The 25,291-nt window shown below is 43.5% G+C and overlaps 1 protein-coding gene across 1 annotated transcript in view; it reads left to right on the top strand.

The window, feature by feature from the left end:
• Positions 1 to 25,291, top strand: part of LOC147729701 (dynein axonemal heavy chain 17-like) — a 1,258,223-nt gene that overhangs the window by 674,607 nt on the left and 558,325 nt on the right. The window contains exon 32 of the mRNA XM_086954021.1: positions 16,941 to 17,159. Coding sequence (XP_086810147.1) covers positions 16,941 to 17,159 — 219 coding nt within the window. The remainder of the gene's footprint in view (positions 1 to 16,940; positions 17,160 to 25,291) is intronic.

Raw genomic sequence — 25,291 nt, 5'->3', positions numbered from 1 at the left:
CGCACTCACCGATTCCTAGGTCTACACACACACATCCACTCACACATACAATCACTCATACATACAGACACTCATCAATACAACACTATCATATGCAGTCATACACCTACACAGACACACACTGCCACTCATCCATGGATTTACTCACACCTAATCAGTCATGCAAAGAATAAATCACACTCGCATTTCCTCATCTATACAGTTATATAGACAACACCTCAAATATACAAACATATACTAACACATACTTACTATATTATACAATCACTGATACAAGTACACATTGATCCATACAGCCACTCACACAATCACTGGCTCTCATGTATAGTCATTTATATATGCCCACTCACATGCACTGTATTTTACATATCCCTGAGATATCCATTCAGTTACCAAAACACCCATGCACACAGTCAACCACCCATACAGCTGTTTCCACATGCACTCTTGAACCCATACACCAGGTGAATCAACTGATTACACATCTATGCACAGAGTCACACCTCCCAGCCACCCACACACACACACTCAGCCTCACATACAAATACTTGGACAACCAATCAATAACCCATATAGCCACTCATATACCTACTGATCAACACATGCAGCAGCATACACAACAACAGACATACTGATGCACACATTCAGACAGTTTAGTCACTAACCAATGCATTCAGTAAGACATTTAATCGCTCACTTATACAGTCAGTCACGCACCTTCTAAATCCTTCATCCAGACACTTATACATCCACTCATTCTTCAAAATGTAAAACATATTTAAACTTTACAGAAACACACATCATTATCATTAGTATAGTCCGCACGCTTTCTATTTAGGTATAAAATTTCCAGTGTGTACGGAACACTGAAACGGTCTTGACGTCGTAATGAGATTTCCAATTGAAGCTTACTGTGTTGGGAACAGTTAATTCGAATATTAATGATTCACCAACCACGGACCGTTATCAAAGAGAAGAACCACAAGCAAATACAGCCATCTGATTATGTTCTAATGTAACAAAAAAACATAGTTCAGAAAAAACCTTCACAATTACCTCAAAAACGTATATTAGTCGAGTCTCAGTAAATATTGTACTAGATTCGGGTAGACACTGATATGTGTCACTGGATGTCATCCTGAAAAAAACGAAATATAAATCGATTAAATAAAGGAAACTAAAAAAATATATACAGAAAGCTAACACCTATATTATACACCAATTAAGAGTAGAACAACAAGGGGAGTGCATGTCCAGGCAACCACCATGAGGGGGCAGAAGAGGACAGAACCTAGCACCAGTCCTTGATAATAAAGTTAAAACCTGAAATGCCCTATCTTCTAAGTGGGCTCATAACCACGATCATGAAAGTTAAATGTTGTTACCAACTTAAAAACCTTTCAATTCAGTAACAATGAATCAGCACGCTCGTGAGCAACAACAAGAAGACCTCTAGCATCTGCAATGTATGCAAACACACCATGCTGACATTTGTCATTGCCTAGGGTCGATCACTCTTGCCCGGTATACTTTTAGTTCATCTACAAGTATCTGGAAGCTGCACGCGAAAGAGAGTCAGGAAACAACTCCCGGCAGTGATACCCGCAGTGTGTGTTAAACGTAACTGAAGATTTTCAAAACATAACCCGTGTCAACTGCCAACTATTAGAATATAATCTTCAGTAACACAAGCAAAAAAACCGAGTTTGTAAGCCGCGTTAGTAATGTATACATTGGCGCCCAGAATCAATTGAAAGCAACTTGAGGCAGTGATATCCGTCACCAGCAGTGCGTATGTAACATGGCTCTAGTTTCAAAGAAGCATTCCCCCATGCAAATTGCCAAGATAACAAAATGCTAGTCACTAACACAACCACACAGCGAGCTATTTACTCACACGAAAGTCCAACAAGATCGAACAGAATGCCACTTACAATTATGAGGCAGAATAACGTGAGGCCATCCAGCTCCCGGTCCGATGTCTCCGTACGTGTCGGTTTTGCAAAAACGCCGCGTAACGGAGCATTAGCACACCGGTCCTATATATACTCGGACTAATTAGTGCAATTAATAGACTGGAGGCGGGAAACACATTCAAACTTTTTGGCGCTGAGTATAAATTGCTATCTTTTCTAGGCAAGAAGAAAAACGAGTTAATAGTTGTATCGTAGCCGGCTCACATGATGTGGGCCTAAAAAATTATTTTCAGCATTAAAACGTAATATAAAAGAATCAAATAAGTTGGTATATAGATTTCCATTAAAAAAAACCATATTTAAGAGAAAAAAGCTTACAGCAGTTTTGAACTCATGTCTCGAATGACTAGGTACCATGCACCTAGTAACTTGCGCCACCAGGCTAACACTCGAGGAAGTCCGTATTTCATCCTCTTGACATCCAATAAACTGAAACAAGTAACTTTCGTTATAAACATACCCCATAATATGATAATGAACGTATTGATGCAGCTGCCAACATCATGAGAGAGTTAGAACGCAGAATTATTGTGTTCTGAAATGCTTTCCAAAAAAGACTTAATGACAAGAGACCTGAGTGTCCTTATGACAGCGGCTATCCCCAAGGCTGCATAGCAGTCTTGAACATACGGTGGTCTAGTAATAAAACACACTCGATCGAGAGTCATGCGCCACCATTCTGGACATGCGAGTGACAACGATGATATTCATCTACGTAGACCAATCCAGGGTCATCCATACTAATCTATGTACCAACTAGTAGTTTATATCTGCAACCGGCTGAATTTAAATAAGTGGAGTGACCAATATTCGGCTCTGAGAGACACACACGTAGGCAAAATTTCTGAAACACTCAACAGATTGTTCCCCTCGATGTTCTGGTGCGTCCCTTGTGTACCTCGGCAGACGCACACCGAATCATGATGAAACTTTGTATAACTAGTTAGTAGAAGAGACAGAGGGAAAAAGAGAAGAAAAAAGGGGGGGGGGGGGCAAAGCCCCACATTCCCATGTGGATTTTGATGTGTATATGCAGAAACGTTCTGCAAATTCGGACACTATTCTTTATCACACAATGGACGGAGTCCGATATTACCTGTTGCTGGTTTTTCACAGAACTCCCTCTGTTGAGGTGCATCTGATTCTATCATTCAGTAGTTAAGTGCTGCACATGGTTATTGGGCTCAGTTGACTGCTATCGCTGGAATACACCGCGATACAGCTGGTCCAAACTGTGAAATGGGGTCTTAATTATATGATTGAGGAAGTTAGAAGTTAAAGTTTGTGATGATTTCTGTGTACCCCCTCCGATGAGTTGCAAGCAACTGTAGGTCCCAACAGTTTAATGGTGTCTTGATCCCACAATGGACGATGTTAGAACTGTATCTGAGACTGGAGATGGAGGTATTCCCTTCTAACAGCTGCAAAGAACTCTAGGTTGCAAAAGTAGAACGGTGTGTTTACTACACAATATACAATGTTCGAACTGCAATTGAGAGTGAAGATGAAGGCACTCTCTTCGTCGGGTGCAACCAACTCTAGGTCCCAACAGTGGAACGGTGTCTTGATCCCACAATGGATGATGTCCGATATTACCTGCTGCTTGCTTTTCTCAGAAGTTTGTGTGTTGAGGTGCATCATACTATGTGCTTCCATAGCTAACTGCTGCACATGATTATTGGGCTTGGTTGACACAAGTCGGTGGAGTATACTGTGGCACAGCAGGTGCAAACAGTGAAATGGGGTCTTGATTCTATGATTGAGGATGTCATAAGTTAAAGTCTGTTATGATTTCTGTGTAACCCCTCTGATCAGGTGCAACCAACTCTGTGCTTTCGAATCCAACAGAAGTGGCTTTGAGTTGTGAATGACCACTGGATTTGGTCTAGACTGCGGTTCGCAGGGTTCACAATTTAGATTAAGTGGTGATTATTTAATTACAGAATCCAGTAGTTAAGTAATTAGAATGTCTATTGAAACATACACAATATTATTTAAGTATATTTGCTTTATGATTTTTTTTATATGAGTTATAGGTTTAGTACAATGACCAAATTCATCTTGCAAGTTCAAAGGAATAGTGAATAGTGTAGACTGTGGACAGATGAAATCCGTATTCGAGTTATTTTGATTTATATTTATTCATTGTAGAGTTCTCAGTAATTTATGTTGTTTTATTTTGTAAAGAGGGAGTGAGAAAAAGTATTGATGGTTGTGTGTGTGAGTACTGCCTTCAATTAACAATGCAGACAGTAGTGTTCACAATTCAGATCGAGTTGCTATTGTAGATGATGCAGTACTGCAAGAGAAGAGATTGCTGTAGTGTACTCTGTCTGCACCACTCATACGCATCATTGCAGGTTCTGCACACTTTTTCTTTGCTTCGCGTATTGCAAACTGTAGAGCTCAAGTACATGCCACGTGAGTCTGGGCCCTTGCTGAACGCTCTCTCTGGCCTATACTGCAGACGTCAGTGTTTACATTTGACATTGAGTCGGTATTGTAGATGATGCAGTACAGTAAGAGAAGAGATTGCTGTAGTGTGCTCTGTCAGCACCACTCATTTTTTTGTGAATATCTTTATTGCATTTTTATTATTTTCACGTACAAACAAATTAAGCATAGGTTTATATTGCACTTGCATACAAAATCAATATCACTTTACATATATGACCCTGAATATTGCCCCATAGTGATTACAGCGTACTCCGTCTCTATTTCGCAGAGGGTAACGTACATTGGCAGTCTAGTATGGGCATCTGATACCCACATATGCTTTCACCTCCAGATTGAGGGGCAGGACATGTCCAACATATATATCTTCTTCCAGCTATAATTAGTCAGAAGCGAATAGATCTACCAACACAGTTACATACAACTTGGTGTACAATACAATTGTTGAATAACAATAGACAATAAGGCATGGTGATGGGAAGTGAACTATGTCATTGAATGCAAGATATCTTTGTTTTCCAACTTTTAAATCACAACTAATAAACGTAAAATAAATACAAGCAAAAGAAAAGGAGATATCAGATACACAATAACATATATGTCTCCAGTGCGGTATGTGCCTTTCGAGTGAAGTCATGCCATGGCTCGCGTGCTTTTAGCAGGTTTGGGTTGCTATTCCTAGTCAGTATGTGGTTGCGTGGTTGTGAGGGTATCATGTATCTGGGGTTGTGTCCATATAACAACATGAAGGAATGCGGGATCGTTGCTCAGCTTGACAGTCATGTCTTAGGGTGTGTAGTGTACTCAGCCTATCCGCTCCACCCAGACAACAGTTCAGACATCATCTGCAGCTCACTCTGTGGGGGGAGCACACAGCGCTGTGCTAGTTTGTGTAATAAGCTTCAGGATATCGTCCCAGGCCTGGGCGACAGTGAACTTACGCAGTCCAGCCGTTTCTTCTCTATTAAGAATGGTACTCTCCGCCTGTGCCCAATTTTCTAAAGATTTTAGCCAGTGGGGTGCACCCGGAGGGTCTTTATGTTTCCATCTCTTGGTTATCAGACGTTTTGCAGTGATCAAACCTAAGTCACAGAATTTAGAGCTTACTTTGTTAGCTTTTGGGCGTTTGTAAAACCCCAGGATGCAAACCTCCCATGTGTGTGGCACTTCGGTGTTCTTACAGCTGGTAAGAGTGTCCGTAATTGTGAGCCAATAGGAGTGAAGTAGAGGGCAGGACCACAACATATGCAATAGGTCATCATCTAGTAGTTGACATCTCGGGCAAGCAGAGGTGGCGACGTTAAAATATTTATTAATCTTGTCCGGCTAGAGATACGCTCTGTGCAATATATATGTTTGTATAAGTTTGAAACGTGAATTACATGGTATGTGAGTGGCACTGGCCAGGACGCGTTCCCAGTCTTTATCTGTCCAGGGCTGACCTCGGTCTTCAGCCCATCGCGCCCGGAGTCTCTGTGGTGGATTTAACACATGTGTAAGTAGGGCCTGCACTAGCCAATGGATGATGGATCACATGTGTCCCTTGCCCCATCACAAGCCGATACTGCAGCAACTGATGTGTTTGTGGCTCAGTTGCCAGATCTCCCCACGTCTGTGTCAATGTCCGTAGGATGGCTGCGTGTAGGAGGAACTGACCCACCGGCAAGCCAGTATCCACTGTCAGTGTTGCAAAAGACAGCAAGGCACCATCCGTGTATAGATCTCCTAGTGTCTCCACTCCCACATCAGTCCAGGGCATCAATGCTACATCTGTTACAAAGTCTCTGCCTCGGAGCGTACCAACCAGTGGTAGTATTGGGGCATAAGGAACAGTGTCCTTTGTAAGTTGGAGGCTCCTTCGGTAGCATCTGTGGGCCAATTCCATATGCAACTGTGTCGAACGGGGAAATTTTGCCAGTGGGTGAAATAGGCTGTATATTCGTGTCCATGAACACAACGCAGTGGCGGTATCCGCCAGGTTCTTGCCGCTTAGCCACCGTGCAACCCACTGTAACTGTGCAGCTAGGTAGCACAATTCTAGATGGGGAACTGCCAAGCCTCCACATTCCGGTGGCACGTATAGTTTCTGCAGCGCTATTCTGGCCCGTCCCGTATTCCATATTAGACCTCTGATTAACCCCTCCATTTCCCAAAACAGCCGCACCGGGACATGTACCGGCAGATTTGCAAAATAGTACAGTAGTCTGGGTAACACTATCATCGTAGTTAGGGTGACGCGACTCATTACATTTAGTGGAAGAGTCTTCCAAAATTGTATCTGCGCCCGTATGGAGGAAATGGCACGCACTAGGTTGCCCTCCGGTATGTCCGCAGGAGCTCTGTAGATATATATACCCAGATACCTAAACATTGTCGGGCACCAGGCAAGCGCCGCACCATTTATTGTTATAGCAGTGGCGTCCACATTCTCACCAAAATAATAAGCGCCCGATTTGGCCCAATTTACCTTAAATCCTGAGACTTCTTCAAACCGACGGAATATGTCGGATATAGCTGGCGGTATATCATGCAGGTCTCTCATGTACAGCAACAGATCATCAACATATAGGGACATCGTGTGGAGACCATCTTCCAGGGGTATGCCCCAGTCTGCTCAGCTGTCTCGCAGCAGAGCCGCCAGGTGTTCCATGGCAAGGGAAAAAAGCAATGGGGACAAAGGGCATCCCTGTCTAGTCCCACGTCTGACCCTATTTGTATCTGACATGAGCTTGCCTGTGCGGACCCGTACCATGGGTCGCTGGTACAAACACTGTATCATTTGTAAGTATACGTCTCCTAGCTCGTATTTACGCAGCACCGCTGTAAAATAGGGCCACCCCATTGAGTCAAAGGCCTTCTCCAGGTCTAGAACTAAGCATCCAGCACGTGGCCAATTATCCACCGCATATTTCTGAACTCTGAATAACCTATGGATGTTCAAAGAGATGCTTCTGTTCGGAACAAACCCATTTTGATCTCTATGGACCAGGGTTGGTACAAACGGGGATATACGCTTGGCTAGGGCAGAGGCAAGGATTTTATTGTCTGTGTTTAGCAAAGCCAGTGGGCGATAGGAACCAAGATTTTCAGGGTCCCCACCTGGTTTCAGGAGGGAGACCAGCGTCGCCTCATTTTGCGTAGGTGTAAGGGCCGAGTCATCTAGGGCCGCTGTGTACACCCCAGCAGCTCCGGTATTAATTTATCGGAGTAGGCTTTGAAGAATTCAGCCGGTAGCCGATCCGGGCCTGGTGACTTGCCGTTTGATAGGGAGAAAATACTATCCCGTAGTTCGTCTGGCAGCAAAGAAACACCCAGTTTGTCTTGCTGATGCTCCTACCAGACACGGTTGTGTCAGGGCATTGAGAAACTCTTGTATGTCCTTGTCTGTGACACGCAAGCACGACCGATACATCCTAGTGTAGTGCTCCACAAAGGTGTCATGTATGTCTCTCTGAGTGTGAGCCGTATCGCCATGTGTGGTTTGTATAGACATCCCGGGTGTGGTAACTGGGTCTTGTCGTATTAACCACGACAACAACTTGCCAGGCTTATCTCCCATATGATGGGTACACGCCGAATGCGCTGCATAGTTCAAATTGCGGAGTCGGTCAAGTAATCTGGAATGCTCCCCCCTGTTCCGCGCTAATGACCCATCGTCACTCTCCACGGCCTCCCCTTCCCTTCGGAGCAGGTCATGTTCAAGATGTGTGAGTTCAGTCTCTAATTGTCTGCGCATACCCGCCTGCATACCAAGGCATTTGCCTGTAACCACTACTTTAAAGTCATCCCATTCTACTTGGGTGTCGTGGCGGTGCCAGTGTTTTCCTCGAAGTAATGTAGTATATGCGTGGCCAGCAGATTCCGGAAGGGTGCAGCCAGTAACACATCTGGCTGTATCCGTCAGGTTGATATCGGCCGCTGAGGGCGCTCCCATAACACTTCCAGTATGCGCGGGTTAGGATTAAGCCTGGGCGGTAAATTCCGTTCCGTTCGCGGAATTTGGGTAATTTTGCGTTCTGCGGAGAACGCGAAATTGCCCAAAAATCTTTATTCTGCGACTTCGCGAAATTTTTTGCTTGTCCGCGTTCACAAAATGCGTGTTCGCGAGATATTTCCCCCTGAGCATGCAAACAAAGATTGCGTACAGTAAAAAAGCTTCGCGAACAAGCAATTCCACGCGTTCGCGGAAATTCTGCGTGTTCGCAGAGATTTTTTACCGTTTTGCGGAGATTTGCGTAACGCGATTACGCAAATTCCGCCCACCCCTAGTGATCCGAATGTGTCCTTCCAAAATAATAGACCGCGGACACATGTGCAAGTAGCTCTTCCGAAAGCATGTACCGGTCTAATCGTACATGTAAACCGTGTGCGCCAGAGTAATAAGAGTACACTCTGTCATGGGGATTACAAGTCCTCCAGATGTCCCTAAGACGCCACTGCCCCGCCCAGTTAGTCAGCGCCTTCATGGCAGTATGCATGGTCGTGCCCGGAAGGGGTGGGAAGGAGCGGTCCAGGTCAACGTCAAGTACACTGTTTTAGTCTCCCCCCAGAAGCATAGGTATATCATGCCACGGCGCAAGGATACGCGACATATCATCAAAAAAGGCTGCCTGGTCGGTGTTAGGAGCATACAGTGATGCAATCACGATCTGTCTGCCATTCAGCGTGACCCTTACTACCACGTATCTGCCTTCTGTATCTGACAACGATTGTGTAATTTTAAATAGGACCCCTGGTTGTACCCAAATTAGCGTGCCCGTGCATATGCTGAATACACCGTAGCATATATTTGGCCTCGCTAGCGGTGGTCTAAGCGCTGGATTTCTGATTTGGCCAAGTGCGTTTCCTGCAAAAGAGCTATTTGTATGCGATGTCTCTTGAGGTATGAGTATATCTGATACCTACGTGATGGTGTGTGCATGCCTCGCACATTCCATGTGCCAATTTTAACTGCGGATATATTTTCTAAAGTACATGAATCATAACCATCATATGTCTCATAACCCATCGGACTCACACAGTATACATGACCACGTTGTGCACAGCTTCCCTCACATGATGACTGGTGGCATTTTTTGTCGGGCGAGATGGGTGAGTAATAAAAGATATCTCATAACAAACCAATACAATAACATAAACATTAAAACAATTCCAAAAGGGCGATGGTGCAACAAGCAATCGTCCAAACCCTCAATAGAGGCAACAGTCAAGACGACCTGGGGGGGTACACTACTTATGACGTACAGGTGACCAACAATATATGTGTCCTATGTTCCAGAGGCTCCCCGTCCACAGGCATGGTACAATATAACGTAAGCAAACTATGTGCCCCAGCTGGAGGACCCCCGCCGGTCCAATGGCGTGCACTGGCGCAGAAACTGCTGTAGCAAAGCATAAGATCAAGCCCCTCCCCTCCAGTAACATGATGGAACTCACCGCTCCACACACGACTCGGCGGCCAAAGCATGGCCTCCGCATATGGACACATCATTAATGACTGAGTACTTCTACATATACATCACAATACCTCAGTTTGCAGTCCAATCAAGGATACAGTCTTGCAGCGCTCATATGATGGTATCTGCGGGGTAACGTCCGGCTGCTCAGTCGAGTCTTGCGAGTTTTGCAGACCATAAACCTGCTCATCATCACTGTATAGGTCACGTTGGCTCGAGTTTGATGCATCCTCAGTTCCCAAAGAGCCACTGACCTCCGCTACCGCCTGTAAGGCGTCCCGTTGGCCACTGAGAATCAAGTCTGTGTGCGGTCCCATCGGTGGCGAGGTCTGCGTCCGTGCTCCTGTCAGTATTCTCTCTCTCCTGCGGCGGCGGAAGGGGCCACCCGATTTTGGCAAGGTTGCCGAAGCGGAAGCGCCACAAGATCTTGTAGCGGTGTAGGTGTCCAGCCAGTCCTCTGCTTCCTCTGGCACAGCAAAGAAATACGTTTTGTTGCTCGCCTCCACTCGCAAGCGCGCCGGGAAGAGCAGTGAATATTTCAGGCTGTGTTGTCGGAGACGTTTTTTCCCCACCATAAAGGAGTGTCTTTGCCTCTGCATCTGGATGGTATAGTTCGGAAAGAACATTATTTTTTGGTTGTCTATCTGGATATCTTGCAATTTCCTGGTTTCCTGCAGGATAGAGTCACGATCTCGGTAGTTGAGAAGTTGAGAAGTTGGAGGAGCATAGGCCGTGGGTTCGACCACGTGGGGGGGGGGGGCCTTGCAGGGACTCTGTGTGCGCGTTCTATGACAAAGTGAGGCGAGAGGGTTCCCTCTGGAAGGAGGTCTTTGAGCCAATTTTCCATGTGTAGCACAGGCTTCGTCCCCTCCCAGCGCTCCGGCACTCCCAGTACGCGTATGTTGTTTCTTCGTGCCCGCCCTTCAGCATCCTCAGCCCTGTCCTCCAGGAACCCCACACAGTTGACCAGGTCCTGTACATGTTTGTCTGTCTGGACCACCTGTGGCTTAATATCAGTAAGCGCAGTTTCCAGAACGGTGGTGCGGTCTGCTAACTTCTGGTGATCTGCGTGCAAATGAGTAAGGTCTATTGCCACCTTATCAATCTTAGATTCCAGGGAGGTGCGGGTCTGGTTTATATTTCCTTGCAGCTGCTCCATCGCAGCTAGCACTGCATCCAATTTGTTTGCTGTTTGATCTGCGTTTCCCTGCTTTACCATCCTGTCCGTTTTAAGCTTGGGTGGCGGGCGTGGGGTCTGTGCTCCTCCTGTTCCAGTCCGCGCCCGGGTGCCACCCGACATGGGTCAACCGCGTCGCACCCTCGTGCCACTCCGTATACGGCAAGACCAGAGAGCAACGGCCCTGGGCGCGTGCTTCACGGTAGGTTCGCTCTGAGGGTGGGAGGCTGCGTGCACCGACAGCAACCGCCCCACAGTCTACAACAGTAACAGTAGGACTCCAATACCTCTCCCAGACGTGCACGCTGCAGCCCAGTGGCCGACCGCAGGTCCCAATCCTTTGGCTTGTCACTTGTGGCAGCGTCAATATACGTCCCAGGGAGGGGCTGGGAGTATGCGGCCAAGGCAAGGTTTCCCTTCAGTGCCAGCTATGTTCTCCTATTTTCTCACACCCAGGTGCCTCGTGCGGAAACATGTGGGTGCGGCTCAGCTGTGTGAATGTCCGTGCCAACAAACCTTTGACTGCTAGGTCAGCAGTGTGTGTCTCCTGGCCGACCCTAGGGGCATGGGTGCGGGGCCCTTCGTCGCAGGGCCACACCGCGAACGCAGAGGTAGTCTAGAAGGCTCCGCCTCTCAAAGCCCCTCCACCACAGCGGGTAGTAGGCAGCCGCCAGTGTCGCAGGTCCCAACAGTCTATCAATTATTCCATAGGGGCCCCAGCCACAGCGCTCTCCTCACCTTCTAAATTGTGCAAGGATAATAGGCGGCAGATCGCCGCATCCCACGATCCGCCAGCATATGCTTAATCATTGGAATCATGCCTCTGCAGCAGTAGCGGCAAGATTGACCTAGGAGCGTACTGTGTGCACCACTCATACGCATCATTGCAGGCTCTGCACACGTTTTCTTTGCTTCACGTATTGCAAACTGTAGAGCTCAAGTCAATGCCACGTGACTGTGGGCCCTTGCTGAACGTTCTCTCTGGCTTATACTGCAGACTTCAGTGTTCATATTTGACATTGAGTCGGTATTGTGGATGATGCAGTCCTGTAGGAAAAGACATTGCTCCTGTGCGCTCTATCTGCACCACTCATACGCATCACTGCATGCTCTGTGCACGTTTTCTTTGCTTTGCGTATTGCAAACTGTAGAGCTCAAGTCAATGCCACGTGGCTGTGGGCTCTTGCTGACCGCTCTCTCTGGCCTACACTGCAGACAGCAGTGTTCACAATTGAGATTGAGTCGCTATTGTAGAAGAGGTAGTCCTGTAGGAAAAGATATTGCTTCAGTGTCTACTGTCTGCACCACTCATTTGCATCACTGCAGGCTCTGCACGCGTTTTTTATGGTTTGTGTATTGCAAACTGTAGAGCTCAAGTGAATGCCATGTGGCCCTTGCTGACCATTCACTCAGGCCTACACTGCAGACAGCAGTGTTCACAATTGAGATTGAGTTGCTATTGAGGTAGTCCTGTAGGAAAAGACATTGCTCCAGTGCGTACTGTCTGCACCATTCATATGTATAATTGCAGGCTTTGCACACGCTTTTTTGTTGCTTCGCTGACGACAAACTGGCCCTGGGCAGGTGAAGTCACCTTACGTACCTGTGTGTCCTTGCTGACCGCTCTCTGTGGCCTATACTGCAGACAGCAGTGTTCATAATTCAGATTGAGTCGCTATTGCAGATGATGGAGTGTTGATGGCAACAGATATTGCTCCTAGTACGGCCTGTCTACAGCACGCATTATCGGTGGCTGTGCACATGCTGAATGCTTTTGCTGTGGCTATGTGAGTGCACTAGAACTGATGGAGAGTTTATGATATAATCTTTTTGTGTATTATTTCAGATCTATTGATTGTGTGTCAGTATACCACAAGTTGTTGTTCTTTTATGATAGAATTATTTCACATCTACTGACCCTACCTTACTGCAGCATAAATTATTGATTCTTTTAATATCGAATCTTTGTGTGTGATCCAATTATTACTGTTGTAGTAGTAGTAGTTGTAGTAGGCTGGTTTACACTTACCACACACACATCTAGCACAGACATCATTGAATATGTCACCATGGTAAAAAAAGGAGTCAAGCGTACATGCCCCTATCCACTTCCACTATCTATCTGTGTCTGTATGTTCATTATCTATGCATGATGCTGTCTCTGGGCCGTACTACATTACGTTGTGTTGTGGACAGCGTATCCAACCATGTTACCTGTGGTATTGGAGAAAATTTCGGTAATGTAGCTTTTAGGTGTATGGCTATCATAGGTGGAAGGCTACTTTACAGATCATGAATATTGATGAAAATGGATGGTTGCATGTTGTGTGTAGTGTATGATATGTGAATATTGCAAAAAGTTAAGAACAAAGCTCTCTAAGCAGAAGAGGTGTGTCTCATGAAATGCAGTACAGATATTGACTAAAATGGATGGCATTTTCAAACTGTTACAATGGGAAATGTTATGAACTAACAAATGCTTTTTTTTATGATCACATGGCAATCGTGCAGCCAGTGCGCAATGAGAACGCACCCGATGTGATTTTGAGAAAATATATTTACTATAAAATAAGTTTATTACAGTTAGAAATATATAACTGCTGAAAATATTTTTAATTATCGCTTACTGTCATATACACTTTAAAGTTATTTAGATATAGTTTTGAGACAAAAAAATGAGGGAATGGCGTATGCGGCTCGACATCGTGCATCTATGACATAATACAGGGCGTGGCAGTGTGCATTTGTTGCATTTGGAACGTGCAGCGGGTGCCACCCCATACGTACATGACGTAACGCGCCACTTGGTAGTGCGTACCGGTCGAATACCACAGTAGCAGCTGGCCCAACCTCATATGTACATGTTGTTAAGCGGGACGCGGTGTCACAAACCCGTCGGATACGAAATGCGCATCATTTAAATGTGGTGGATAGGCTTCGCGTGTTGATCGAGTTTGGCAGACTACCGGTATGGGATTGTAGTTTTCTAAAAAAGAAAATGATAAACATATTTTCTGAGGAAGATATAAAAGATTACATTATTTGTAAAGTTTGAAAAAAGGATGATAGAGTTGCAAATATTAAAATACAATTTGAAAAATAAAGGTTTTATAAATATTAAAATATGAAATTAGCATTTAAAAAACCTTCGAAATTCACTGAAAAACCCAAAGTTTTACAGATGTTATAGTTAGGAATTAGCATTTAAAAAAAACCTTAGAAATTCACTGAAAAAACCATAGGTTTCAGGAACGTTATAGTTAGTTGGACATTTGACTCATATAAAACCAGAGAAATTCGCCTGTTATAGTTAGTTTAGCTAACTATAACTTGCGCGCCCGCAATGCACTGCTGATGATGTCACATATTACATCACTCATGACATGGTCAGTGACATCACTGATGACATCTCAAATGACATCGCCAATGACATCACTGATGACATCATCCACGTGATAATGTGAAGCAGATACTTTGACACACCCATTCTAAAATGCAGAGTACTTTTTTTGAAACCGTACACACAAGAATGCCATATACTACATTCCACTCACTATTTCCTGGGTCTACACACACATCCAGTCACTTATACTTGTAGTTACTCATCAATACAGGACTATAATATGCACTCATACATCTATACATGCAGTCACATTCTTCCAGTCATCCATAGACTTACTCACCCACCTAGTTAGTAAAGCTAAGAATCAATTACATACCTATTTACTCATGTCTACAGTTATACACACCAACTTCGTTATTTTTAGACATACCACATCACTTATTTATACAGATACTAACACATATTTACTGTCTTATACAATCACTGATAGAAGCAGATACTTATTTATCCACGCACTCTTCAAATAACTTAGTGTTACGTATACTCATTTATATACTCCAACACTCACATATAGTGAATTAAAACATATGTAGTTAGTCACAGATATACCACTGAGACATTCATTCAGTCACCAACACACCCATACACACACTACTCTCCCATCCAGTCCATTCCAGATGCACTTTTTAATCCATACAACCACTGAATCACCCACTCAGACATCTATGCAGACTCATACAACCCCCAGGCACCCACCCACACAGACACTCAGGGATTCATACAGATACTCAAACAACAAATCACTAACTTATATAGACACTCATGTAGGTTTTCAGCAACCCATGCAGTTGCTTACATATCAACGGAGAGACTAACACAGACTTTTACACTGTTTAGTCACTAACCCATGCATTCAGTAAAACACGTTCAATCACTCTCTTATAGAGTCAGTCACACACCTACTTAATAATCTCTTAAGGCATTTGTAAATGCATTCATTCTTCAATACACCTTGGCATATATATATATATATATATATATATATATATATATATATATATATATATATATATATATATATATATATATATATATATATATATATATATATATATATATATATATATATATCGATACACAAAGTGATCCTGAAGCCAAACGAGAGCGCTCCGCAGTGTGTGCTCTGCCCAGGGGCCGGATCCTGACCCAAGGAAATTTTTGTATACAAAGGAGGCGGCACAACCAGGATACTTTTAAGCCTTCTTTATTAAGACTTCACCCCACCAACGCGTTTCAGCCACAACTGGCCTTGCTCACGGTCCGTGGACCATGAGCAAGGCCAGTTGTGGCTGAAACGCGTTGGTGGGGTGAAGTCTTAATAAAGAAGGCTTAAAAGTATCCTGGTTGTGCCGCCTCCTTTGTATACAAAAAAATATATATATTTATATATATATATATATATATATATATATATATATATATATATATATATATATATATATATATATATATATATATATATATATATATATATATATATAAAACATATTTAACCTTTACAGAAACACACAGTCACTGGATGATGTCATCAGTGATGTCATCAGTGATGTCATCAGTGATGTCATAAGTGATGTAATATGTGACATTATCAGCAGTGCATTGCGGGTGCGCGAGTTATAGTTAGCTCAACTAACTATAACAGGCAAATTTCACTGGTTTTCTATGAGTCAAATGTCCAACTAACTATACCATCCCTGAAACCTATGGTTTTTTCAGTGAATTTTGAAGATTTTTTTAAATGCTAATTGCTAACTATAACGTCTGTAAAACCTATGGTTTTTTCAGTGAATATATATATGTGTGTGTGTGTGTGTGTGTGTGTTTACATTTTTAAAAGTAGGTTTATTTGTTATATTTGTTCAAATATACATTTAAATATATATATATATATATTTTAATTAATGTTAGTATGTAATATATGTTTGTTTTAATATTTTAAATTATATGTATTTAAAAATCGATATTTAATACAACTATATTATTGTAAACAATATTTTTTTCTGATATTTTTGTACTTACCTTTTTAAGTATAGGCAGTTAATATTGTTGTATTCTATATTTTTTAACTCAGTATTTGTTTCTTCTATATTTTTTCTCGATATTCTGTCAGTGATCTGAAATCAGTAATATTGCACAGTGCTCTACATGTTTTCCTGAATTCTGCACCATTTTCCAGGCATAGCTGCACTGGTTTTTTGCAGATAGCTATGAGCCCAGAAATACTGGGACTCTTGTAGTTCTGTTTAGGCTGACAATTGGAGTTTAATGTAATGTAGGTATCTGATTCAGGCTCTTAATGGTATGTATTTCAGCTGTGTAAATCTAAAGTATGAAACAAGTTTCACAAAGATCATATTTCTGCAAGCTTGTGTAAGCTTTCAAGGACTATTGGTATCGTTAGGTTTACTTTTTCCAATGTCTAGGGACCACAATCTTTATACTTATGGGTTTACTGTTGTTACCTTTTATTTTAGGTATCTGAAAAATTACAAGAGACCAAATCACTGAGGAATAAGCTTGTCGAGCTCAGGAATCAGCTGCTTCCGCTGGCTAGTCGTGGGGCAGTTCTCTTTGCCACGCTAAAGGCTCTCAGACCTCTGGCAGCAGAATACCAGTTCTCTTTGAGGTTTTTTCTACAGCTATTTGACAATGCCATTGGAGCCGGGGATGTGAGAACGGAGTGTGATGTACAGGTGAGCTTGCTCATTCAATGGTAAACACAGTTATCAAGGAACTGCTTGTTTTAAATAGAATCGCTGATTACATTGAATTGTGAAAAAATCACAGTTGTATGGCAGAATATTGCCATGCTGTGTAAATGTATGCTAAATTAAAAAAGATTTTAAACTTTAACAGAACTGTATCCTATTCTTATGGCCTGATTACAAGTCATAAGACCTGATTATGAGTTACTTGTTATATTCTGAACCCTGTGTAAAACCCTGTTTTCGCACTGGTCAGAATGACTAGTTTAAAGGAATTTAGTGTATCTGATAATTATCAGATGCGTTAAATACCTCAATAATCCTTACATTTCAGCAGTCAAACCTGCTGAAATGTAACAGGGGAAATTTGTACGTTATTTACCATACCATGCCAATTTTGGCGTGCTAAACACCAAAATCCGCAAGTTTCTCTCAGGGGATCTCCATTGATAATCATAAGCACTAAATAGTTCCGCCCACATGCGGGGATCCCGAAATACTTATTTATACTATATATGTATAAATGTTCGCCTTTCTTCAAAAATGCCTGGAGAGACACTGAAGACAGTAATGTTTTGCATTCATTAAGAAGGCTATATTGGCCAATAGCTTCAGATTGCATTTGAAAAAGTGTAATGTATATGTAAAAAATAAGAAAATTTACTGGAATTGCGTTATTTGACAATGTAAATCTCTGTCTCAAACCCATTTCTAAATGGAAAAAGATGAACAAGGAGTGGACAATGTAGGCTGTAAATGTGCAGATATGCAAAAGAGAGACTGCGCCTTTAAGGGCTCACAGCCCACCTGTATCCCAACATGCCCTGCAGGTGTCAGTTGCCTCAGTTCTTTGTTACAGCTCCTGATGACAGAATCTTGGCACACCAAGTCAGACTTTTTGGCTTTTTTCCTCAAAAATCTCACTTAAGATTTTTGAAAGCTACTTTACTCGTTAGATTTCATCTGTTCAAGTGTTTTTCTGTCATTTCTTACCAGAAATTGTTTTCCTTAGTCAAATAAAATGCTATCCTTATTTGACCAGAAGCCTGACTAGTAGAAAGAAGACCAAGTCAGACCCATATGACATTTGTATCATTTGCCCTCCTGAGAGTCATGTGCCTGACAGATGGCCACACTGCAGGACCTTTTCCACTCGTACCATGAGGGACAGGAAGATGATTCACTTCCATGAGACAGACAAACGACCCAGGCAGCAACAGGCGCAGTCTGAAGGTGGGATGTCACAAGAGCGAAGAGAGTATCAGTCCTCTACCATCGCTCTTCCACCTTCCTCTGAGGACTCAAGCTGAGGGAGATCCAAAAAAGAGACACCACCATCAAAAACGAGGTTGTTTCAGGTCGACATCGAGTACCTGACAGTTGAGAGAAAGTACAGTGCCTTCATGCTTACAGTTGAAAGCTGGGTCGACGTTGACGGAGGTTGATGTCGAAGGATACCACGATGTTGAGACACAGGAGAAGTTCAATGTCAATGTATGTTGACGTTGATACATAAGAGAAAATCGACGTTGAGAAGTCTGTTAATGTCGAGACAATCCAGAACTGTGAAAAAAGTCAGAAAATCAAGATGTTTACCACCCACCTCTGACTCTGAATACTCCAGGGCGTATTCTCCATTGTCAACCATCTTATTTCAGGACTCGCCTCCTCTACCTCCACCACCTCCTCCAGTGCCTCTTCCACCTACTTCGCAAATACCGCTTCCACAAGCACAGACACCGTAGAAAGCACCGCTGCTGAAAAGGCCTCCTGCTTCTGCTGGAAGATGAAGATCTCCTCATTCCAGATCTCACCATCAGTTAAGAGCAAGAGAGCATTCGAGACATCACCATCGGTCTCTACACTTCTCTTCATGACGATCTACATGTCACAAGCATCACAGCCATCATGTGACCATGTCCAGGTCTAGAACCATCGAGACACAGATATTCCTATTATACTTCTTACTCCAGGGCTGGAAGATATTCACCAACACTGACTGATTCTCCCTAGCCAAGGGCTTCTCCAGAGGATGACATTAAAACCTTGCAATTTGAACATTCTAATGCCTTCCCCAATTACATCAACGTCCGTAATCTCTGAGACACTTCACCAACAGATGGCATCCAGACCCCTACTACTACTAGTTATGGGTTTATTGAAACCAGCAATAGGGCTGTTCCTTGCACCCGCTGCAGCCAAATCAGCTCCATCAAGGCTTCAGAAAAAGTATAGTCCTCTGAAGCTGGACCCGTTGTTATTTCATTCAGGTCCTTCCCCTTATTCAGTAGTCATTCTTGGCTACAAACAAAAGTGCACTCTACTACTCCGTCTACAGTTCCTCCAGACAAACAGAGTAAGAAGCTTGCTTCAGTGGGACATAAGATATGTAGTACAGCTGCCACTGCCATGAAAGCTATACATAAAAAGGGTAGACCCAATGGTACTGGGACCTGGGTGAATACTAGTACAATCTAGAGTGGCCCTAGTAACTGAAGACTAACTAGACCTATAACACATAAGTATCTAAATAGCAAAACTCATCAACAAGAATAGTATGCAGGCAAATGTTCACAATGCCAGACAATTGAATAATACACATAAATGTCACAGAACACAACTTTCATATATATACAAATGGTGCCCGACAGGACAGAGAAAAAGTAAGGGGTAAGTGAATTGGGTGAGGATACGTGATCGTGTGAGAAAGCATGGAAAAAGGGATGTGATCATATGCCAAATTCTCAATAAATCAGGCTTTCATGATGTTAAGCCAAGGGTACATTAGTTATCCATGTAGGTACTCAATGGCTATACCACACAAGCAAAACACAGTAAATATTATCACTGTTGTTTTCAAAGATTAGCTTTAAGAGAAAGAAAAGTCGATGTTTCGAACCCACAGTTGCGACGTAGGTTGATAAACACCTTACACCGGGGTCTTCATCAGGACCATCATGACATGTGGGCACCAAAATCCTGCAATGAGGACTCAATGAAGATAAGTGGGCAAGGGAGGGCTCCTTTATGAAGAGTGCGACAGCAGCACACAATACGCGGTCAAATCAGCATGTCCCTTTTGTGAAACAAACATCTATATTGGTTGCATCTGTGCAGACAATGTCGAATTTCAGTAATTAATACCTGAACAACATGAGACACAGTATCGATCTTCGGTGATGGTAAAGAAGAATGGTAAAGAAGAACTATTCAAGCAGTGCTGGCGTCGCTACTCGCTGAATCATCCAACAATACAATAGTTCTTCTTTACCATCGCCGAAGATGGATAATTTGATAAACAAAAGTCAATTTGAGACATAACCTAACAGTCATGTTTTTTAAAAAATTGTAGTGAACCCCTGACGAAGTACAAAGAAAGGCACCAAATGCATTGGGTGACGGAAATGATTTAATAGAAGAATACCTATGTAGCATTCCATGCTATAGAATAAGGCTCGGTATGGCATGTCTACAGCATTAAGGAGTTTAAATGTGAACATAGTATGTCCAACATGTGACTGATAAACCATGAATAACGTAATACATGGAATGACTCCAACAGAAATAAAAATTGATGTACTTGAATTACTTTTGGCATCTTTGTTTTGCACTTAAAAGCTGTGCATCCGGTGTGGGGTGCAAACTCGCCCCACTTCCTCCAGGGAAACCTATCTATTCCATAAAACTTTAGTTGATTGCTGCTTATGTCATGGTTTTACGCAAAATGCCTGGCTACAGGATAGTTGAAATCAAGATTCGTAACAGCATGAAAGTGCTGTAAGATTCTGACTTTTAACTGTAACTTTGTGCTGCCGACATATTTGAGGCCGTAAGGCCACTCCAATACATAAAGCACAAAGTCACTGGTACAGGTAATCGATTTTGTGATCATTTTAGTGATTCCTGAGCCTGTTACATAAGTTTTGCTCTTTCTGGCTTTACATGAGCTGCATATATTGAATCCCTTGACTGGGTTCAACCAGTGGGTTGTCACTCCTTCCTTTTGGTAACTGTGGACCAATCGATATTTTAGGGATCTGGGACGTCTGTAAGTAATGTTGGGCGAATTGCCTATGTGTTTGCCTATTACCGGATCTGCTACTAAGAGACTCCAGAAAAATAATGGGTTTAGGCCCAGAGCTCTGTCCTAGGATGCTTGTTTCCAGTCCAGGGAGGACCTGGCCTAGCAGTTCCTGTTCCTATTGGGCGCTGGGTCAAGACTCATTTGCATATGGCTGGGTCCAAACTGGAATGGCGAGCAAAAAAACTATGGATTTAGACCCAGATCTCTGTACTTGGGTGAATGTATGACATTGTTCTGCATTGTGTCCATCAATTGTTCTTTTTGCTAATGGGCTGCTGCACTGCTTGTGCCACCCATAGACGCAGCCTGTAAAATGTGACTCTGGCCTGCTATTGCAGAGCCTGTGGGCAGTCTAGTACTGCCATTTCGACTAGGCAAGTGCACCCACTTGCCAGAATCTAACCTTCCCTTTTCTTACATACCAGTCACCCCTGAGGTAGCCTAGGGTGCCCCTGTGGGCAGGGTGCAGTGTATATGAAACGTAGGACATGCCTTGGTGTGTGTGGAATGTACATGCCTTGGTGTGTGTGACATGTCCTGATCGTGAATTACTGCCAAATTCGTTTTCCACTATTGCAACTTGGCTACCTGTTCCCATAGGACAGAATGGGGAGTTATAAACGTAACTGGCACTGGGAACAAGGAAGGAAAATAAAGTTTAGTATGCCTGAACTCAGAATGTTGAAATGCATCTTTTAGTAAGGGTGATTTTTACATTCTGTGTTCGAAAATACCACTTTTCTAAAGTAGGTATTTTCTTGCCTAACCATTCAGAGTGCCTCTGCTAAGTTTGTGTATTGTATGCCTGGCTTTTGGATGGCAGGGGCTGGAGAGGAGCAGTGGCACCAGAAGTCTGATGAGTCAGGGCTGGGCTGAATAGACCTGGGCTGCATTTAGAGCAGAGGAGGAGATTTCCTCTCACCTGCATGGGCCTGGTCTGCCTTCAACAATGCTGTCTTTTCCTCCTGCCAGGAAGCTGCACCAGTGAGGACAGAACTGGTTTGGCTGAGTACAGACACTGTCTGCCTTCAGAGAGAACAAAATGATTTTTGTTTATAAAAAAGAGGGGCCCAGACCCCAGACTTTTAGATCGCTTCTAGGAAATCATGAGGGACATTTGCCAAAGAGAAGAGCTGGAGAAGCTGAGGAGGAATACTGCCCCAGTGCTGTTTGCTGTCTGGGGTTGGCCTGCAGTGGCTGCTTGCTACCAAGGAAAGGAGAAAAGGACTTTGCTGTTTGCTTTGTCTTCTGCTGGAGGAAAAGATCTCAAGGGCTTGAAATTGAGCTTGCCTCCTGTTCTGAATTCTCAGGGACACAAAGACTTAATTTCTTCTGTCTTTCTGCATCTGGAAATGCTGTTTCGGCTGCCACCGAAGGAAATTGCAACATCGACGCCACACCTGCACCAAAGCTGTGGGCACTGCTTGTGAAGAGCACGACGCACCATCCCGACTTGCACCGTAGGCCCGACGCCTGCTAACGCCATTCCACATCAACTCCGAAGTGGACGCCGAGGCCACTGCCTGCACCGGAGCCGAGGACACTGCTTGTGACATTCACGACGCAGCGTCCCGACTCGCACCGCAACCCCGACTTCATGGACGCTGGTGCTTCATCAACAAGGAGCCGATACTCATGTGGGTGACTCCTAAATCCATCAACACCGCACCATCATAAAGAACCGACACCTCACAACCACCGTGACGTCACCTTCTCGACACAATAAGGACCCAACGTCTCACTTCCCCTGCACCGCAGTAAGGAACAGAGGCTCCACTTCCCCTGGGGTCATAAGGAACAGACGCCGCTCGGTGCCAATGAAGCATCACCTCCCCGACGCCATTCATTGTCTTCGCTTTTATCTTTTCCAAAGTGCTGTTCTGTGTGGGTCTGCTTGACTCCGCACCCGATGCTGGTCAACTCGCAGTCAGCGCCGTACTTTGGGATTTTTATCTGTCACGATGCCGTAATAACTCCAGGTGGAGTTATTTGTTGCTGCAAACTTTAATTTAGTGACTACCCTACTTGTGAGGATATCTTGATAACTGTACTGTGGATTTTGTTGTTGGTCTTGCTTTGGTTTAGATGACTTATTTTTGTAAACTGGTGTTGTATCTATTTGTAGTGTTTTCGCTGTATTATTGTGTGTGTTCACAAATTCTTTACACACTGCCTCTGAGATAAATAAGCCTGTCTGCTCATGACAAGCTACGAAGGGGGTGAGCAGTGGTTATTTTAGAAGTGTATCCCCCTTACCCTGACTAGAAGCAAGGGCCCCTATTTGGACAAAGGTACCTACCTCTGCCAACTAGAGACCCCCATTTCTAACAATTATCTTTAAAGATATGTAAAGCACCCTCTCTTCGTTCTATTTTTACATTTTTTATTCTATTCCCCAATTCTGACTTTTCAGGTTAAATTATCTGCCATATAATGTGACTTTCAAGCGGTATGGAAGGTCTTAGAGATATTCTTCTTGAAAGACAGATCACCCACCAGATTGAAGTAATAATGGGGTCATAAAAAGTTATCAAAATGGATGATGAAATGGCAGGCAGGCAGCAAGACATTGTCTTCTGCAATTGTGCCCAAAGATCAGAAAAAAAAAATTCAAATCAGCATCTATTATCACTCAAAGTTAGATTGCATTACTTGTAAATACACTAATTATCTTCCCAAAACATAAGCTATTAACTTCAGTAAATGAATTACTACCTCAAATCTCAGATAGTCATTTGAAAAAAATACATTAACTGGCCCGAAGCTACCACCAATTCGTATTTAGTACGTAGACTAATTTGCTCTCAGGTATCATTTATCATTCCTAATTTTCTAAAAAATAGTGTCGGTTTTGTCCCCATATATCATCTGATCCTTGTGTTAGGGAATGTGTTATTCTTCTTCCGGTCCCTCAATGCATGAATAGTAAGACCATCTCCAAATCAGGCCCGGCGGGACCCTTATACTCCACGTCTAGGTATGAGTAGCTGAGACAGAGCTAGGGTCAGGATCAAAGACTGCCATCGTATGGCACCTGCTATGGAAGGGTTGTTGTGGAAGCACAACGCCCTGGAATGGCTTATTCAGCCCTTTAGAATCACTACCTGCCCAGCACATCAACAATGCACCATGCCTGAATGACAGCAGTGACATACAAACATGTGCTGCTTGCCCATCCTTGTGCAGTTAGGGCTGAGGATGGCTTGATTGGGCAGGAGCCTCAAAATCAACTGCTGTGGCACTGGCAGGGAGTTCTGGAAAGGCATTGCTTGTAACAAGACCGCCGCCATTGAAACAGTGATACCATGGTACATGCTGGCCCACACTCTGTGGCGCATTTCAGTATGTGCTGGGCATCCTACCAATAAATGTACCAATTTGTCGGTGATATAAATAGTGGTCCCTGGTTACAATTTGTTTGGGCATGCACAATAGCAAGATAGACAGGCTGCAGAGAAACTAGTCACTATGACTTTTTCCTGGTCATTGAAATGTTCATAAACCATGTAGCGTTGGAAAGGTTTCTTCTGGAAGGGGCAAAAGGATAATCTATTTCTTGGCTTTGCCCTCATGAGACGTGAAGTGAGTCACTGAAAGAGCAGTCCCGTGTGCTCACTTGTAGAAAATTGGATGTTCAAATTAAAATATATTTTGCTTTCTACCACTATCCTTTAGCGCCAGCAGTCTGATCTTCCCTTAGCTCCGATAAATTGGTCGGTGAGCTTTGACAGCTCCATAAAACACACTGAAAGAGGTCTAATTAAGCCTTACCACTTCAGTGTAAAACGAACAAGTAAACACATTAAGGGAAAGAGATGGCACTGTCCCAGACGGGACTCCTTAAACATGATTGGAGACAATTATGAAGAGGCTCTCTAACAAAGAAAAATGGCGGAAGCAGTCCATTGCCTCTGACGTATGCAGAGTAATGAGAGATGCATTCTATCTGCGGCTGTACTGTGGAGTGTAGGGTGGCTGATGAAAATGGATGAAGCACACAAGGTGCCGGCTTTTATGGCATTTCTGCAAACTGGGC

This window comes from Lissotriton vulgaris, chromosome 2_1 (assembly GCF_964263255.1).
Source record: "Lissotriton vulgaris chromosome 2_1, aLisVul1.2, whole genome shotgun sequence".
NCBI classification, from domain to species: Eukaryota; Metazoa; Chordata; class Amphibia; order Caudata; family Salamandridae; genus Lissotriton; species Lissotriton vulgaris.
Note: the sequence above shows the minus strand (reverse complement) of the source record. Positions and strands in the feature narration are given on the sequence as shown.